This window comes from Coregonus lavaretus (genome assembly GCF_964263955.1).
Source record: "Coregonus lavaretus genome assembly, contig: HAP1_SCAFFOLD_3589, whole genome shotgun sequence".
NCBI lineage: Eukaryota > Metazoa > Chordata > Actinopteri > Salmoniformes > Salmonidae > Coregonus > Coregonus lavaretus.
In genome coordinates, this window is record NW_028160073.1 from 27,687 (window position 1) to 48,076 (window position 20,390).

The 20,390-nt window shown below is 45.1% G+C and overlaps 1 protein-coding gene across 1 annotated transcript in view; it reads left to right on the forward strand.

The window, feature by feature from the left end:
- LOC311122203 (dedicator of cytokinesis protein 1-like) overlaps positions 1 to 20,390 on the forward strand; it is a gene marked incomplete at both ends in the record, with an annotated part of 60,642 nt that overhangs the window by 27,465 nt on the left and 12,787 nt on the right. Inside the window, 4 exons of the mRNA XM_084196591.1 lie at positions 3,676 to 3,801; positions 4,917 to 5,041; positions 10,829 to 10,927; positions 11,059 to 11,131. Coding sequence (XP_084052717.1) covers positions 3,676 to 3,801; positions 4,917 to 5,041; positions 10,829 to 10,927; positions 11,059 to 11,131 — 423 coding nt within the window. The remainder of the gene's footprint in view (positions 1 to 3,675; positions 3,802 to 4,916; positions 5,042 to 10,828; positions 10,928 to 11,058; positions 11,132 to 20,390) is intronic.

Genomic DNA, 20,390 nt, shown 5'->3' on the forward strand with positions numbered 1-20,390 from the left:
TCTGACAACTTGGATGGAAAATTACTGAGGATAATAGCGGACGATATTGCCACTCCTATTTGCCATATTTTCAATTTAAGCCTACTAGAATGTGTGTGCCCCCAGGTTTGGAGTGAAGCAAAAGTCATTCCGCTACCTAAGAATAGTAAAGCCCCCTTTACTGGCTCAAATAGCCGACCAATTAGCCTGTTACCAACCCTTAGTAAACTACTGGAAAAAATTGTGTTTGATCAGATACAATGCTATTTTACAGTAAACAAATTTACAACAAACTTTCAGCATGCTTATAGAGAAGGACATTCAACAAGCACAGCACTTACACAAATGACTGATGATTGGCTGAGAGAAATTGATGATACATTTATTTTCTGGATTTATTTATTATTTATAAAAATATTGTGGGGGCTGTTTTGTTAGACTTCAGTGTGGCTTTTGACATTATCGATCATAGTCTGCTGCTGGAAAAACGTATTTGTTATGGCTTTACACCCCATTCTATAATGTGGATAAAGAGTTACCTATCTAACATAACACAGAGGGTGTTCTTTAATGGAAGCCTCTCAAACATAATCCAGGTAGAATCAGGAATTCCCCAGGGCAGCTGTTTAGGCCCCTTACTTTTTTCAATCTTTACTAACGACATGCCACTGGCTTTGAGTAAAGCCAGTGTGTCTATGTATGCGGATGACTCAACACTATACACGTCAGCTACCACAGCAACTGAAATAACTGCAACACTTAACAAAGAGCAGCAGTTAGTTTCAGAATGGGTGGCAAGGAATAAGTTAGTCCTGAATATTTCCAAAACTAAAAACATTGTATTTGGGTCAAATCATTCACTAAACCCTAAACCTCAACTACATCTCATAATGAATAATGTTGAAATTGAGCAAGTTGAGGAGACTGAACTGCTTGGAGTAACCCTGGATTGTAGACTGTCATGGTCAAAACATATTGATACAACAGTAGCTAAGATGGGGAGAAGTCTGTCCATAATAAAGCGCTACTCTGCCTTCTTAACAACACTATCAACAAGTTGGCTCAGAACAGGGCAGCACGGCTGGCCCTTAAAAGTACACAGGGAGCTAACATTAATGACATGCATGTCAGTCTCTTGGCTCAGAGTGGAAGAGAGATTGACGTCATCACTGCTTGTTTTGACAAGAGGTGTTGACAAGCTGAATGTACCGAGCAGTCTGTTTAAACTACTATCACACAGCTTGGAAACCCATGCATACCCCACAAGACATGCCACCAGAGGTCTCTTCACAGCCCCCAAGTCCAGAACAGACTATGGGAGGCGCACAGTACTACATAGAGCCATGACTACATGGAACTCTATTCCACATCAGGTAACTGATGCAAGCAGTAGAATCACATTTAATAAACAGGTAAAAATACACCTTATGGAACAACGGGGACTGTGAAGAGACACACACAAGGGTATAGACACATGCATATGCACACATTGTAATATTGTTGTATGGTGGTATTAAACAGTTTGTATTGTAGATATGTAGTTGTGTAATAATGTTATATGATGTACTGTTTTATCTTTTGTTTTATATGTAATGTAAATGATTTAAGATGTTTGGACCCCAGGAAGAGTAGCTGCTACCTTGGCATGAACTAATGGGGATCCATAATAAACCCCAGGAAGAGTAGCTGCTACCTTGGCAGGAACTAATGGGGATCCATAATAAACCCCAGGAAGAGTAGCTGCTGCCTTGACAGGAACTAATGGGGATCCATAATAAACCCCAGGAAGAGTAGCTGCTGCCTTGGCAGGAACTAATGGGGATCCATAATAAACCCCAGGAAGAGTAGCTGCTGCCTTGACCGGAACTAATGGGGATCCATAATAAACCCCCAGGAAGAGTAGCTGCTGCCTTGACCGGAACTAATGGGGATCCATAATAAACCCCAGGAAGAGTAGCTGCTGCCTTGACCGGAACTAATGGGGATCCATAATAAACCCCCAGGAAGAGTAGCTGCTGCCTTGACCGGAACTAATGGGGATCCATAATAAACCCCAGGAAGAGTAGCTGCTGCCTTGACCGGAACTAATGGGGATCCATAATAAACCCCAGGAAGAGTAGCTGCTGACTTGGCAGGAACTAATGGGGATCCATAATAAACCCCAGGAAGAGTAGCTGCTGCCTTGGCAGGAACTAATGGGGATCCATAATAAACCCCAGGAAGAGTAGCTGCTGCCTTGACCGGAACTAATGGGGATCCATAATAAACCCCCAGGAAGAGTAGCTGCTGACTTGGCAGGAGCTAATGGGGATCCATAATAAATACAAATACAAAAAATCTGAGCTATCTGATTTGGCCAGTGGTAGGCCTATAGGTGCACTTGATTTGCTCTCTGGGCCTGCCGGTTAAGCTGTTCAAAATGGGGACACTTTGTCTTCCCGGTGCTAGGGCTGCTGAATCAAGTGCACCTACCAGCAACAGCGCGAAAACGAATACAAATACTAGGAACACAAGGCTCTATCGTTGGGTTTTTTACAGAAATGTTTGGTGATGGGTTAGGAATGTCTTGGAGATGGACCAGTCAATCCCGATCGACCGGTTGGTGACCACTGATGTAATACTGCCCAGTGAGGGTTATCCCCCATGGTTTTACATGTTAACAGTCTTATTGAATGTTGAATGACAGTGGCCATGTGATAAGGATCAAATGAAGGAATGTGTGTGTGTGTGTGTGTTTGTCGGTATGTTTGTGAGACAGTTTGTGTGTGTTTCTCTTGTTTGTTTATGTGTGTGTGTGTGTGTGTGTGTGTTTCTGTCTTTGTGTTTCTCTGTTTGTTTCCAAGACCGTGTGTGAAGTCATACCCATAAAATGTGTCTGTCTTATCAAATAGTCTTAAGGTGGTAGGTAGGTAGGTAGACCAGTCCAACCAGTACAGAACCACAGGACCCAGTTAGGTCAAATTACTTAGAAATATGAAGTTCCCCCTCTGGTGGTTTAAAAGGAGACCCACAGACAGACTGACCTCCCCTGTTGCCAAGTCCCAGGCTTTCTCTGGGTGGGTTCCAAATGGCACCCTTTTCCCTACATAGTGAACTACGGGCCATGGTCAAAAGTAGTGCACTACATGGGGAACAGGGGTGCCATTTGGGGACGTAGCTTCTGTCTACTGCCCAATTACCTGACGATGTTAAAACTGCTGGTCCGTGCTCTGTTCTAGAACTATTTAAATGTTCTACCTGATATGCCCCACATTTCCTTAAGGAAGGAAGCAGTTAGACACTGACCAAATGAAAAGTATTAATTTCAGCTTTGTATTTGGAACAGTGTCGAACTATGAGCTGCCATAGAAATGCCTCTTTGCAAACTAGAAAGGGTAATTTTCCTGAAGAAAGATTGTGTGACTTGCTCCTGCTGGCATATTAGACTTCTTGCCTTTCAGCAATTTGTCTTGGTTGTCATACTGAGGGAGAAATGGAGATTGCCACTGAGAACTTCATATGTTGGTATTAGCCAAGGGCAATAGCTTCCTTAACAACAGTCTCTACTCCCTCCCTCCCTGTTCCCAGGTATGTTTGTGACTCTGAAGCTGCTCTGATTTGATAGATTATATATCATATTCCCTGTTCCCAGATCTGTGGGTTACCCCGAAGCTGCTCTGATTTTGATTGATCATATATCATATTCCCTGTTCCCAGGTCTGTGGGTGACTCTGAAGCTGCTTCCAGGTGATATCCATCAGATCAGGAAGGACTTCCCTCACCTGGTTGACCGTTCTACAGCCGTAGCCCGCAAGATGGGCTTCCCAGAGATCATCATGCCAGGTAATATCATGATCCTTTCAGAGATCATCATGCCAGGTAGTATCATGATCCTTTCAGAGATCATCATGCCAGGTAGTATCATGATCCTTTCAGAGATCATCATGCCAGGTAGTATCATGATCCTTTCAGAGATCATCATGCCAGGTAGTATCATGATCCTTTCAGAGATCATCATGCCAGGTAGTATCATGATCCTTTCAGAGATCATCATGCCAGGTAGTATCATGATCCTTTCAGAGATCATCATGCCAGGTAGTATCATGATCCTTTCAGAGATCATCATGCCAGGTAGTATCATGATCCTTTCAGAGATCATCATGCCAGGTAGTATCATGATCCTTTCAGAGATCATCATGCCAGGTAATATCATGATCCTTTCAGAGATCATCATGCCAGGTAGTATCATGATCCTTTCAGAGATCATCATGCCAGGTAATATCATGATCCTTTCAGAGATCATCATGCCAGGTAGTATCATGATCCTTTCAGAGATCATCATGCCGGGTAATATCATGATCCTTCCCAGAGATCATCATGCCGGGTAATATCATGATCCTTTCAGAGATCATCATGCCGGGTAGTATCATGATCCTTTCAGAGATCATCATGCCGGGTAGTATCATGATCCTTTCAGAGATCATCATGCCGGGTAATATCATGATCCTTTCAGAGATCATCATGCCGGGTAATATCATGCCCCCTTTCCACTGTGAGATTTACTCCGGTGTTGGTCCTAAAGACTCTATCTGGTTCCTACTGTGACTTGGGGCCACTGGGGCCAGATTGGGACTTTAGACAGGGCTTTATCCATTTATCAAATCATTATTACTATCTCAATGACTAAGTTGGTTAAATAAAGGCCATATAGATAAATACATCCCTTTCCTGCCTCTGAAACTTAAAATTATGTACTGAAAGTATATGAAGTCATTTTGGGCGGTTTTCTGACTTTCTGGCCCATGTGCAACAGTCATTTCTTTCTGATCCATCATTCATTGACTTCAATGGGAGCCGTATGTGAAAATCCACATTATGCATGTAGGTCTGAAGTCAGAACACGTCCCTTTGTCAGTGAGGTGTGTGTCCTCATTAGCCCTGTCTGTGTTTCCCCTTAGGTGATGTGCGTAACGATATCTACGTAACCCTGGTCCAGGGAGAGTTTGATAAAGGCAGCAAGTCCACCCCCAAGAATGTAGAGGTCACCATGACAGTCTACGACGAGGACGGAAAGAAACTGGAGGTATTGAGAGACACGCACGCACGCACACACAGGACGGAAAGAAAGTGGAGGTACTGACTAACGAATGGGTGTTAGTCTCACTGCTTTTTAGATCTTGTTCTGTCCACGTCGTGGTCCATTTTCTAGAGGTTTGACGTGGTGTAGTGCAGCTCTCACTGGGGAAAGTTCTGTCCACGTCGTGGTCCATTTTCTAGAGGTTTGACGTGGTGTAGTTCAGCTCTCACTGGGGAAAGCCAAAGCCTGTGATTAAGAGGGCTGACCGGACCTGACTGCTATTTCTCAATTCTTGGGTATCAGCTTACTGTAGTCCACCAATTCAAAAAAATATATACTTTCAAACTGAAATTGCCCTGATTGTTTGTGAACAGCAGACAAATGACTATCCTTCTTTAACCGGTCTCCTCCCCTTCATCTACACTGATTTGAAGTGGATTTAACAAGTGACATCAATAAGGGATCATAGCTTTCACCTGGATTGTATTCGGCGCATGTGTCAAATACAATTTGATTTGATTTACCGGGATAGTCTGTCATGGAAAGAGCAGGTGTTGCTACTGTTTTGTCCACTCAGTGAATAACATCGTAAAACTACCAATGCTTCAGTGTTGCACAGTGCTTGCCAGCAGGCTCAGCCCAACCCATCTCATCATCACCACGACAGACACTTCAAGGCTGCTTCATTTGCATATAAATCACAGACACAGACACAATTCAGAGCTGCTTGATTAGCGTATAATCATGGTGCGTGTCTCCAACACCTCTTCCTGAGTCTGGGCTGAGCTAGGCAGTAGAGGCGAGGGCCTAATCATTGCCACATGCTGTGTTTTTCCTCCAATCTGGAACTAAATGCATCATCTGCTGCAGCTGAGGCCGATGACTCTCTATGCTGCTGATCTCTTGTTCCCCCAATAGGAGGAAGTCTCATCTTCTCATCCAGGATATCATCTCTCCTTTCTCACACCACATCCCTCCAATCTCTCTGGGGCTGGAGGAGTGGAATCAGGAGCCTGAAACTCTGCTGCCCAGACCCCCCCCACACACCTCTCTTCACCCCCCCCCCCCCCCCCCCCCCAAGTCTCATATCTTCTATTGTAATACAGACATTTTCACCCTTTAGCCCCATTAGCTCCCTGCAACACAGAGGTGGAGAAATCATCCTCAGAGCCCTCCCTTCATTAGATACAGTGAGGGGGAAAAAGTATTTGATCCCCTGCTGATTTTGTACGTTTGCCCACTGACAAAGACATGATAAGTCTATAATTTTAATGGTAGGTTTAATTTAACAGTGAGAGACAGAATAACAAAAATAACAAAAATCCAGAAAAACGAATGTCAAAAATGTTATAAATTGATTTGCATTTTAATGAGGGAAATAAGTATTTGACCCCTTAGTACTTAGTACTTGGTGGCAAAACCCTTGTTGGCAATCACAGAGGTCAGACGTTTCTTGTAGTTAGCCACCAGGTTTGTCATTAAGGTTTCGAGGCTGACGTTTGGTAACTCGAACCTTCAGCTCCCTCCACAGATTTTCTATGGGATTAAGGTCTGGAGACTGGCTAGGCCACTGGGAGCCAGAAATCTTTCTGATTGAGAGGGGGTCAAATACTTATTTCCCTCATTTAAAATGCAAATCAATTTATAACATTTTCGACCTGCGTTTTTCTGGATTTTTTTGTTGTTATTCTGTCTCTCACTGTTCAAATAAACCTACCATTAAAATTATAGACTGATCATTTGTTTGTCAGTGGGCAAACGTACAAAATCAGCAGGGGATCAAATACTTGTTCTCCCTACTGTATTTAACCAGATGGGTTAGAGAGAAGAGGAATGAACAGAAGAGAGAGGGAGAAAGGATCTGCCGTTGTCTGTTGGAGGTTTCTTCAGGAGGCATTGATTAGACCGTATTGTCCTAGTAGTGAAGGAGCTTCCAGGTTCTCACTCCAGGTGTAACTTTACAAGACTCTTTTCTCTCTCTCATCTCACTGACTCCTCCCAGGGGAAGGCTTTGATTTAGACAGTGGTGGAAAAAGTACCCAATTGTCATACTTGAGGAAAAGTAAAGAAACCTCAATAGAAAATGACTCAAGTAAAAGTCACCCAGTACATTTCTACTTAAAAAAAAATTCTAAAAGTATTTGTTTTAAAATATACTTATCAAAAGTAATTGTAATTACTAAAACATACTTAAGTATCAAAAGTAAAAATAAAAGTATAAATAATTTCAAATTCCTCATATTAAGCAAACGAGACAGCAACATTTTCTTGTTTTTTTTAATTTATGGATAGCCAGGGGCACATTCCAACATTCAGACATAATTTACAAACGAAGCACGTGTTCTCTTGATAAGTGTGATAATTGGACCATTTTCCTGTCCTGCTAAGCATTGAAAATGTAACGAGTACGTTTGGGTGTCAAGGAAAATGTATGGAGTAATAATAATAATAATATAATATGCCATTTAGCAGACGCTTTTATCCAAAGCGACTTACAGTCATGCGTGCATACATTTTTGTGTATGGGTGGTCCCGGGGATCGAACCCACTACCTTGGCGTTACAAGCGCCGTGCTCTACCAGCTGAGCTACAGAGGACCACAGTAAAAAGTACAATATTTTCTTTTGGAATGTAGTGAAGTAAAAGTAGTCAAAAATCTAAATAGTAAAGTACAGATACCCCCCCCAAAACTCCTTAAGTAGTACTTTAAAGTATTTTTACTTAAGTACTTTACACCACTGGATTTAGATTGGCTGAACGGTGCTCTCAGCAGGTTGTAATTGGTTTAGAGCAGGGATGGGCAACTTTGATGGTGGTGGGGGCCACAAAAAAACTGAACTCATCATGAGGGGCCGCAGTGGCTCATGGGTCTGCGTACCCACATCCATACCCCCCTTTGACTTTGCCATGGGGCAGAGAGAAAAACGTGCAGTTTTACAGCTAGTTTCCTGCAATTCTACACATTTTGCCCCCCCCCCCCCCCCCAGTGGTTTACAGAGAGGCCCCTCCCCCCCAGTGGTTTACAGTGAGGACCTGACCCCCCCAGTGGTTTACAGCGAGACCCTGACCCCCCCCCCCCCCCCCTCCCCAGTGGTTTACAGTGAGGACCTGACCCCCCAGTGGTTTACAGGGATCCGCTACTGGAAGCTAATGACCTGTCTGGACCTGTAGCACCAGCTGGTCTCTCCAGCAACACACACACACACACACACACACACACACACACACACACACACACACACACACACACACACACACACACACACACTGCAGCAGCAAAGGCAGTAGTGCTCAATTTAATATTTAATTAGTCATATATTTCTAATTAAGCAGGGTGTTTTCTGGGTAGTTAGGGTTGGTGGAGTAGGCAGGCTGGCTGGAGTTCATGCTTTATATTAACACAGCCTTAGCATTAAGACAGCCCAATGAGGATATATGGAGGTTGTGCTATTTAATGTGAAAACATACTACATGTGCTTTACGGTGTGCTCTGAAAGTAATGATAATGCCAGGGACATAATTAGGATAGCAACCACATGAGTCTGTCATTTTGAATAGAAATACTTTATGGTTCAGCCCATATCCATACTATACTCATATATGTACATGTTGGCCTGTGTTGTGTTGGCCTGTGTTGTGTTGGCCTGTGTTGTGTTGTGTTGTCCTGTACTGTGTTGTCCTGTCCTGTGGTGTGTTGTCCTGTGTTGTGTTGTGTTGTCCTGTGTTGTGTTGTTGTCCTGTATTGTGTTGTGTTGTGCTGTCCTGTGTTGTGTTGTCCTGTGTTGTGTTGTGTTGTGTTGTCCTGTGTTGTGTTGTGTTGTGTTGTCCTGTGTTGTGTTGTGTTGTGTTGTCCTGTGTTGTGTTGTCCTGTGTTGTGTTGTCCTGTGTTGTGTTGTGTTGTATTGTCTTGTGTTGTCCTGTGTTGTGTTGTCTTGTGTTGTGTTGTGTTGTCCTGTGTTGTGTTGTCCTGTGTTGTGTTGGCCTGTGTTGTGTTGTGTTGTGTTGTGTTGTGTTGTCTTGTGTTGTGTTGTCCTGTGTTGTGTTGTGTTGTCCTGTGTTGTGTTGTCCTGTGTTGTGTTGTGTTGTGTTGGCCTGTGTTGTGTTGTCCTGTGTTGTGTTGTCCTGTGTTGTGTTGTTGTGTTGTGTTGTGTTGTGTTGTCCTGTGTTGTGTTGTGTTGTCCTGTGTTGTCCTGTGTTTTATGTGTTGTCCTGTGTTATCGTCAGAGTAATCAATCACCTTCATCACTCACTCATCTCCTGCTCTTGGTCCTCTGTAACTCAGTAGAGCATGGCTCTTGGTCCTCTGTAACTCAGTAGAGCATGGCTCTTGGTCCTCTGTAACTCAGTAGAGCATGGCTCTTGGTCCTCTGTAACTCAGTAGAGCATGGCTCTTGGTCCTCTGTAACTCAGTAGAGCATGGCTCTTGGTCCTCTGTAACTCAGTAGAGCATGGCTCTTGGTCCTCTGTAACTCAGTTGGTAGAGCATGGCTCTTGGTCCTCTGTAACTCAGTCAGTAGAGCATGGCTCTTGGTCCTCTGTAACTCAGTAGAGCATGGCTCTTGGTCCTCTGTAACTCAGTTGGTAGAGCATGGCTCTTGGTCCTCTGTAACTCAGTCAGTAGAGCATGGCTCTTGGTCCTCTGTAACTCAGTAGAGCATGGCTCTTGGTCCTCTGTAACTCAGTAGAGCATGGCTCTTGGTCCTCTGTAACTCAGTTGGTAGAGCATGGCTCTTGGTCCTCTGTAACTCAGTAGAGCATGACTCTTGGTCGTCTGTAACTCAGTGGAGCATGGCTCTTGGTCCTCTGTAACTCAGTTGGTAGAGCATGGCTCTTGGTCCTCTGTAACTCAGTAGAGCATGACTCTTGGTCCTCTGTAACTCAGTAGAGCATGGCTCTTGGTCCTCTGTAACTCAGTTGGTAGAGCATGGCTCTTGGTCCTCTGTAACTCAGTAGAGCATGGCTCTTGGTCCTCTGTAACTCAGTAGAGCATGGCTCTTGGTCCTCTGTAACTCAGTAGAGCATGGCTCTTGGTCCTCTGTAACTCAGTCAGTAGAGCATGGCTCTTGGTCCTCTGTAACTCAGTCAGTAGAGCATGGCTCTTGGTCCTCTGTAACTCAGTCAGTAGAGCATGGCTCTTGGTCCTCTGTAACTCAGTCAGTAGAGCATGGCTCTTGGTCCTCTGTAACTCAGTTGGTAGAGCATGGCTCTTGGTCCTCTGTAACTCAGTAGAGAATGGCTCTTGGTCCTCTGTAACTCAGTTGGTAGAGCATGGCTCTTGGTCCTCTGTAACTCAGTTGGTAGAGCATGGCTCTTGGTCCTCTGTAACTCAGTTGGTAGAGCATGGCTCTTGGTCCTCTGTAACTCAGTAGAGCATGGCTCTTGGTCCTCTGTAACTCAGTAGAGAATGGCTCTTGGTCCTCTGTAACTCAGTAGAGCATGGCTCTTGGTCCTCTGTAACTCAGTAGAGCATGGCTCTTGGTCCTCTGTAACTCAGTAGAGCATGGCTCTTGGTCCTCTGTAACTCAGTAGAGCATGGCTCTTGGTCCTCTGTAACTCAGTAGAGCATGGCTCTTGGTCCTCTGTAACTCAGTAGAGCATGGCTCTTGGTCCTCTGTAACTCAGTCAGTAGAGCATGGCTCTTACAGGATAGTGGTTTGATTCCAGGGACCACCCGTATGTAAAATGTATGCATGGATAACTTTAATCTTTGGATTAAAGCATCTGCTAAATGGTATATAATATTATTATTATATTCAAATACATTCTCCATAACCACCTCTCTCTCTGGTTCAGAATGTGATGTACCCTGGTGCTGGAGACGAGGACATCTTGGAGTACCAGTCTGTCATCTACTACCAGGTCAAACAGCCACGCTGGTTTGAAACCATCAAGGTTAGTGTGTCTGTACCCTTGTGTGTTTGTGAGTGTGTGTGTGTGTGTGTGTGTAAATGTGTGTACTTTAATTTGAGATGCATTGAGTTCCATTGAGCTGCCTGTCTCCTGCCTTACTGTTTAACCTCAAGGTTGCCATCCCAATTGAAGACGTGAACCGAAGCCACCTGCGATTCACCTTCCGTCACCGGTCATCTCAAGAATGTAAGTACAAATATGAATGTTTTTAAGGTCTTTAATTACTGTATTTAATAGAAAGAGAGAGGATGACAGTGAGGAAAGATAGAGGATGACAGTATGGAAATATAGAGAGAGGATGACAAGGAGGATGACAGTGGGGAAAGATAGAGAGAGGATGACAGAGGGGAAAGATTGAGAGAGGATGACAGAGGAAATATAGAGAGAGGATGACAGGGAGGATGACAGTGAGGAAAGATAGAGGATGACAGAGGGGAAATATAGAGAGAGGATGACAATTCATAACTTAAACCGCTAGACCACCCTAGTCCACGAGCACAAATATACATTCATACAATTATTCAGACAATGAATTCATAAATAGTAAGCAATTGGCTCCCAATCTGTCCCCAGTTGTCCAAGCCCAGCAGACTGGGTCCTGGCCATACGTCCTGGCCCAATGTCCTGGCACTCATAGGGTATAGGGGGCCATTTTTGGACACAAGCCCTGCTCATAATAATTACTTTGAGGTTCACCCTGTGTCACTTTAATTGTGAAATGAAATTCCCCTACGTAAATTAGCTTCATGTTATTCTGTTGGGACGGCTGTCTCTCTGTCAGTGGGCCCAGGCTGGGAGAATAAAATGGCTGGAACAACTCATTTGTGTGTTGGGGAAGGCATCCGCCTGGCTGAAGGGACTAAATGTATTTATTTATTTTTGGTAGTGTTTGTAATGTTTTGGGTGTGGACCAGGGCTAAGGAAGCCTTTCCTGGCAGCCTTGTTGCTCCATCTGCTCGCCACATGGTGTAGTATCGGTTAGCCCAGCCAAGAGGGGCTGGTGGAGTAAAGGGCATGAGTTAGCGGAGAGCGGGCCGGCCGTATGCAAAACTATCAATTAGCAGGTCCAGACAGCCTGGACTGGTGTTGTCTGTCTGAACCGTGCTGTAGTTAGGGTGACGCTCTCCATCCTCTCCTCCTAGCAACGACACACACACACACAGTTGTGGGCTTCAGCAAAGACGAATCCTCTAGCACTGTTTACTTCTCAGTCACTCTGCCAGCCAGCCAGTCACTCTGCCAGCCAGCCAGTCACTTAGCCAGCCAGCCAGCCAGCCACTCACTCACTCACTCACTCACTCACTCACTCACTCACTCACTCACTCACTCACTCACTCACTCACTCACTCACTCACTCACTCACTCACTCACTCACTCACTCACTCACTCACTCACTCACTCACTCAGCCACTCACTCACTCACTCACTCACTCACTCACTCACTCACTCACTCACTCACTCACTCACTCACTCAGCCAGCCAGTCAGGCAGTCCAAAGTTTTGAGAATGACACCAGTATTGGTCTTCACAAAGTTTGCTGCTTCAGTGTTATGAGATATTTTTGTCAGATGTTACTATGGTATACTGAATTATAATTACAAGCATTCCATAAGTGTCAAAGGCTTTTATTGACAATTACATTAAAAGTTTATGCAAAGAGTCAATATTTGCAGTGTTGACCCTTCTTTTTCAAGACCTCTGCAATCCGCCCTGGCATGCTGTCAATTCACTTCTGGGCCACATCCTGACTGATGGCAGCCCATTCTTGCATAATCAATGCTTGGAGTTTGTCAGAATTTGATGGTTTTTGTTTGTCCACCCGCCTCTTGAGGATCGACCACAAGTTCTCAATGGGATTAAGGTCTGGGGAGTTTCCTGGCCATGGACCCAAAATGTCGATGTTTTGTTCCCCGAGCCACTTAGTTATCACTTATGGCAAGGTGCTCCATCATGCTGGAAAAGGCATTGGTCGTCACCAAACTGTTCTTGGATGGTTGGGAGAAGTTGCTCTCAGAGGATGTGTTGGTACCATTCTTTATTCATGGCTGTGTTCTTAGGCAAAATTGTGAGTGAGCCCACTCCCTTGGCTGAGAAGCAACCCCACACATGAATGGTCTCAGGATGCTTTACTGTTGGCATGACACATTTACATTTACGTCATTTAGCAGACGCTCTTATCCAGAGCGACTTACAAATTGGTGCATTCACCCTATAGCCAGTGGGATAACCACTTTACATTTTCTTTTTTTTTCTTTTTTTTTTTTAGGGGGCGGGGGGTAGAAGGATTACTTTATCCTATCCCAGGTATTCCTTAAAGAGGTGGGGTTTCAAATGTCTCCGGAAGGTGGTGAGTGACTCCGCTGTCCTGGCGTCGTGAGGGAGCTTGTTCCACCATTGGGGTGCCAGAGCAGCGAACAGTTTTGACTGGGCTGAGCGGGAACTATGCTTCCGCAGAGGAAGGGGAGCCAGCAGGCCAGAGGTGGATGAACGCAATGCCCTCGTTTGGGTGTAGGGACTGATCAGAGCCTGAAGGTACAGAGGTGCCGTTCCCCTCACAGCTCCATAGGCAAGCACCATGGTCTTGTAACAGATGCGAGCTTCAACTGGAAGCCAGTGGAGTGTGCGGAGGAGCGGGGTGACGTGAGAGAACTTGGGAAGGTTGAACACCAGACGGTCTGCGGCATTCTGGATGAGTTGTAGGGGTTTAATTACATTTACATTTACATTTTAGTCATTTAGCAGACGCTCTTAACCAGAGCGACTTACAGGAGCAATTAGGGTTAAGTGCCTTGCTCAAGGGCACATTAACGTCATTTAGCAGACGCTCTTAGCCAGAGCGACTCACAAATTGGTGCGTTCACCCTATAGCCAGTGGGATAACCACTTTACAATTTGGGGGGGGGGGGGGGGGGTTAGAAGGAATACTTTATCCTATCCCAGGTATTCCTTAAAGAGGTGGGGCACAGGCAGGGAGCCCAGCCAACAGCGAGTTGCAGTAATCCAGACGGGAGATGACAAGTGCCTGGATTAGGACCTGTGCCGCTTACTGTGTAAGGCAGGGTGATGGTAGCGCTCACCTTGTCTTCTCCGGACAAGGTGTTTTCCGGATGCCCCAAACAATCGGAAAGGGGATTCATCAGAGAAAATGACTTTACCCCAGTCCTCAGCAGTCCAATCCTTGTACCTTTTGCAGAATATCAGTCTGTCCCTGATGTTTTTCCTGGAGAGAAGTGGCTTCTTTGCTGCCCTTCTTGACACCAGGCCTTCCTCCAAAAGTTTTTGCCTCACTGTGCATGCAGATGCACTCACACCTGCCTGCTGCCATTCCTGAGCAAGCTCTGCACTGGTGGTGCCCCGATCCCACAGCTGAATCAACTTTAGGAGACGGTCCTGGCGCTTGCTCGCCTTCTTCACATCAATTGAACCTCTCTCCTTGAAGTTCTTGATGATCCGATAAATGGTTGATTTAGGTGCAATCATACTAGCAACAATATCCTTGCCTGTGAAGCCCTTTTTGTGCAAAGCAATGATGACGGCACATGTTTTCTTGCAGGTAACCATGGTTAACATAGGAAGAACAATGATTTCAAGCACCACCCTCCTTTTAAAGCTTCCAGTCTGTTACAGTGAGGGAAAAACATATTTGATCCCCTGCTGATTTTGTACGTTTGCCCACTGACAAAGAAATGATCAGTCTATAATTTTAATGGTAGGTTTATTTGAACAGTGAGAGACAGAATAACAACAAAATCCAGAAAAACGCATGTCAAAAATGTTATAAATTTATTTGCATTTTAATGAGGGAAATAAGTATTTGACCCCCTCTCAATCAGAAAGATTTCTGGCTCCCAGGTGTCTTTTATACAGATAACGAGCTGAGATTAGGAGCACACTTTTAAAGGGAGTGCTCATAATATCAGCTTGTTACCTGTATAAAAGACACCTGTCCACAGAAGCAATCAATCAATCAGATTCCAAACTCTCCACCATGGCCAAGACCAAAGAGCTCTCCAAGGATGTCAGGGACAAGATTGTAGACCTACACAAGGCTGGAATGGGCTACAAGACCATCGCCAATTAGCTTGGTGAGAAGGTGACAACAGTTGGTGTGATTATTCGCAAATGGAAGAAACACAAAATAACTGTGAATCTCCCTCGGCCTGGGGCTCCATGCAAGATCTCACCTCGTGGAGTTGCAATGATCATGAGAACGGTGAGGAATCAGCCCAGAACTACACGGGAGGATCTTGTCAATGATCTCAAGGCAGCTGGGACCATAGTCACCAAGAAAACAATTGGTAGCACACTACGCCGTGAAGGACTGAAATCCTGCAGTGCCCGCAAGGTCCCCCTGCTCAAGAAATCACATATACAGGGCCGTCTGAAGTTTGCCAATGAACATCTGAATGATTCAGAGGAGAACTGGGTGAAAGTGTTGTGGTCAGATGAGACCAAAATCGAGCTCTTTGGCATCAACTCAACTCTCCGTGTTTGGAGGAGGAGGAATGCTGCCTATGACCCCAAGAACACCATCCCCATCGTCAAACATGGAGGTGGAAACATTATGCTTTGGGGGTGTTTTTCTGCTAAGGGGACAGGACAACTTCACTGCATCAAAGGGACGATGGACGGGGCCATGTACAGTCAAATCTTGGGTGAGAACCTCCTTCCCTCAGCCAGGACATTGAAAATGGGTTGTGGATGGGTATTCCAGCATGACAATGACCCAAAACACACGGCCAAGGCAACAAAGGAGTGGCTCAAGAAGAAGCACATTAAGGTCCTGAAGTGGCCTAGCCAGTCTCCAGACCTTAACCCCATAGAAAATCTGTGGAGGGAGCTGAAGGTTCGAGTTGCCAAACGTCAGGCTCGAAACCTTAATGACTTGGAGAAGATCTGCAAAGAGTAGTGGGACAAAATCCCTCCTGAGATGTGTGCAAACCTGGTGGCCAACTACAAGAAATGTCTGACCTCTGTGATTGCCAACAACGGTTTTGCCATCAAGTACTAAGTCATGTTTTGCAGAGGGGTCAAATACTTATTTCCCTAATTAAAATGCAAATCAATTTATAACGTTTTTGACATGCGTTTTTCTGGATTTTCTTGTTGTTATTCTGTCTCTCACTGTTCAAAGTTTTTAATTTTTAATTTTTTTGTCATTTAGCAGACGCTCTTATCCAGAGCAATTTACAGGAGCAATTAGGGTTAAGTGTCTTGCTCAAGGGCACATCGACAGATTTTTCACCTAGTCTGCTCGGGGATTAGAACCAGCAACCTTTTGTTTACTGGCACAACGCTCTTAACCACTAAGCTACCTGCCGCCCCATTAAAATTATAGACTGATCATTTCTTTGTCAGTCGGCAAACGTACAAAATCAGCAGGGGATCAAATACTTTTTTTCCCTCACTGTATTCTAACTCAATCAGCATGTTTCTGGTTTCTCAAACTGAAGCCCTTTATCTGTGATTCTGTGCTTGTATCTGATTGAAGTCCTTACATAGTGAATAATCTCCTCTCCGGATTCTGCAGCATGCATACAAACAGTAGTCCCCCTCTATCTATATAGTCTCTGTCCATCCATCCAACCATTGGTTGTCTTCCACTCCAGCGAGCAGAGAGATTATCCACCGCGCCAGGCTACGGGCAGCAAACCAATAAGTGGATTTATGCAGATAGAATGCACCAGGTACTCGGATGAATCACGCCTGCACATCACGTACATTTTAGCTTGTTGATCTGGGATGGTGATGTATATGGTCCTATCCGACGCTAAGCTTACGGGACACAGCCATAACTCTCCTCTTTATATAGGACCCACACTGAGGCTTCATCCCAAATGCTGCCCAGTTCTCTATGTAGTGCACATAGTGTAGGGCTCTGGTCAAAAGTATGCAGTGTGCTGACATCATTCTCCCTGGGATATTGCAGCAAATATGTAAATGATCTCTGCCAATATGGTAGCTAACAACTGGTTACAACACACATGTTGTTGTTCAGGTTATTGGACCCATGTGTGTTCTGACTGAGGATGGGATAGTGTATGACCCATATGTGTTCTGACTGAGGATGGGATAGTGTATGACCCATGTGTGTTCTGACTGAGGATGGGATAGTGTTTGACCCATATGTGTTCTGACTGAGGATGGGATAGTGTTTGACCCATATGTGTTCTGACTGACGCTGGGATAGTGTTTGTATGACTCATACAGTACATTCGGAAAGTATTCAGACCCCTTGACTATTTCCACATTTTTGTTACGTTACAGCCTTATTCTAAAAGTGATTAAATTACATGTTTTCCTCATCAATCTACACACAATACCCCATAATGACAAAGTGAAAACTGGTTTTTCAAAAATGTTGCAAATGTATTTAACAAAAGAAGCAGAAATACCTTATTTACATAAGTATTCAGACCCTTTGCTATGAGACTCGAAATTCAGCTCAGGTGCATCCTGTTTCCAATGATCATCCTTGAGATGTTTCTACAACTTGATTGGAGTCCACCTGTGGTAAATACAATTGATTGGACATGATTTGGAAAGGCACACACCTGTCTATACAAGGTCCCACAGTTGACAGTGCATGTCAGAGCAAAAACCAAGCCATGAGGTCGAAGGAGTTGTCCAAAAGCTCCAAGACAGGATTGTGTCGAGGCACAGATCTGGGGAAGGGTACCAAAAAATGTCTGCAGCATTGAAGGTCCCCGAGAACACTGGTCTCCATTCTTAAATGGAAGAAGTTTGGAACCACCAAGACTCTTTCTAGAGCTGGCCGCCCGGCCAAACTGAGCAATCGGGGGAGAAGGGCCTTGGTCAGGGAGGTGACCAAGAACACGATGGTCACTCTAACAGAGCTCCAGAGTTCCTCTGTGGAGATGGGAGAACCTTCCAGAAGGAAACAGGTTTCCCTCAAGAATATCCCTGTATTTAGCGCCATCCATCATTCCTTCAATTCTGACCAGTTTCTCAGTCCCTGCTGATGGAAAAACATCCCCACAGCATGATGCTGCCACCACCATGCTTCACTGTGGGGTTGGTGTTCTCGGGGTGATGAGAGGTGTTGGGTTTGCGCCAGACATAGCGTTTTCCTTGATGGCCAAAAAGCTAAATTTTAGTCTCATCTGACCAGAGTATCTTCTTCCATATGTTTGGGGAGTCTCCCACATGCCTTTTGGCGAACACCAAACGTGTTTGCTTATTTTTTCCTTTAAGCAATGGCTTTTTTCTGACCACTCTTCCGTAAAGCCCAGCTCTGTGGAGTGTACGGCTTAAAGTGGTCCTATGGACAGATACTCCAATCTCCGCTGTGGAGCTTTGCAGCTCCTTCAGGGTTATCTTTGGTCTCTTTGTTGCCTATCTGATTAATGCCCTCCTTGCCTGGTCCGTGAGTTTTGGTGGGAGGCCCTCTCTTGGCAGGTTTGTTGTGGTGCCATAGTCTTTCCATTTTTTAAATAATATATTTAATGGTGCACCGTGGGATGTTCAACATTTCTGATATTTTTATATAACCCAACCCTGATCTGTACTTCTCCACAACTTTGTCCCTGACCTGTTTGGAGAGCTCCTTGGTCTTCATGGTGCCGCTTGCTTGGTGGTGCCCCTTGCTTAGTGGTGTTGCAGACTCTGGGGCCTTTCAGAACATGTGTATATATACTGAGATCATGTGACAGATCATGTGACACTTAGATTGCACACAGGTGGACTTTATTTAACTAATCATGTGACTTCTGAAGGTAATTGGTTGCACCAGAATTTATTTAGGGGCTTCATAGCAAAGGGGGCGAATACATATGCACGCACCACTTTTCCGTTATTTCTTTTGGTTGAATATTTTGAAAGACATTTTTTATTTTATTTCACTTCACCAATTTTGACTATTTTGTGTATGTCCATTTACATGAAATCCAAATAAAAATCCATTTAAATTACAGGTTGTAATGCAACAAAATAGGAAAAATGCCAAGGGGGATGAATACTTTTGCAAGGCACTGTAAATGTGATATTTCAGTTTCTGATTTTTAATAGATTTGCAAAAATGTCTAAAACCTGTTTTTGCTTTGTTATTATTGGGTATTGTGTGTAGATTGATGAGGGGAAAAAAACAATTTAATCAATTTTAGAATAAGGCTGTAACGTAGCAAAATGTGGAAAAAGTCAAGGGGTCTGAATACTTTCGGAATGCACTGTATGTTTTCTGACTGAGTATGGAATACTGTTTGTCGCCTACTCCCCCCATGCCAGGCTGTGATTAAGACTTTCTTTCTTAATTGATCGGTCTGGTAAAATAAAGGTAAAATGTATATACTGTATATATTTTTAATAATTCTTCCCTCCTCAACTTCATCTACTGTTGCCCTTCCCCTTAGGTCAGCTGGAGTCTGTACAATGATACATCAAGTATTCAAAATGTCTGCTGGGGGAATGAGGCATCCACAGTTTATTCTAGCTATTTTCCCTCAGTGCTTACTGAAGCCTGACGGAGGGCATACACATCCTGCACAGAGCAGACAGCCAGACCCAGACACTACCACACCCTCCTCTGTAGAGCAGACAGCCAGACCCAGACACTACCACACCCTCCTCTGTAGAGCAGACAACCAGACCCAGACACTACCACACCCTCCTCTGTAGAGCAGACAGCCAGACCCAGACACTAACACACCCTCCTCTGTAGAGGGGACAGCCAGACCCAGACACTACCACACCCTCCTCTGTAGAGCAGACAACCAGACCCAGACACTACCACACCCTCCTCTGGAGAGCAGACAGCCAGACCCAGACACTACCACACCCTCCTCTGGAGAGCAGACAGCCAGACCCAGACCCAGACACTAACACACCCTCCTCTGGAGAGCAGACAGCCAGACCCAGACACTACCACACCCTCCTCTGGAGAGCAGACAGCCAGACCCAGACACTACCACACCCTCCTTTGGAGAGGGGACAGCCAGACCCAGACACTACCACACCCTCCTCTGGAGAGCAGACAGCCAGACCCAGACACTACCACACCCTCCTCTGGAGAGCAGACAGCCAGACCCAGACACTACCACACCCTCCTCTGTAGAGCAGACAGCCAGACCCAGACACTACCACACCCTCCTCTGGAGAGCAGACAGCCAGACCCAGACACTACCACACCCTCCTCTGGAGATCAGACAGCCAGACCCAGACACTACCACACCCTCCTCTGTAGAGCAGACAGCCAGACCCAGACACTACCACACCCTCCTCTGGAGAGCAGACAGCCAGACCCAGACACTACCACACCCTCCTCTGTAGAGCAGACAGCCAGACCCAGACACTACCACACCCTCCTCTGTAGAGCAGACAGCCAGACCCAGACACTACCACACCCTCCTCTGGAGAGGAGACAGCCAGACCCAGACACTACCACACCCTCCTCTGGAGAGCAGACAGCCAGACCCAGACACTACCACAC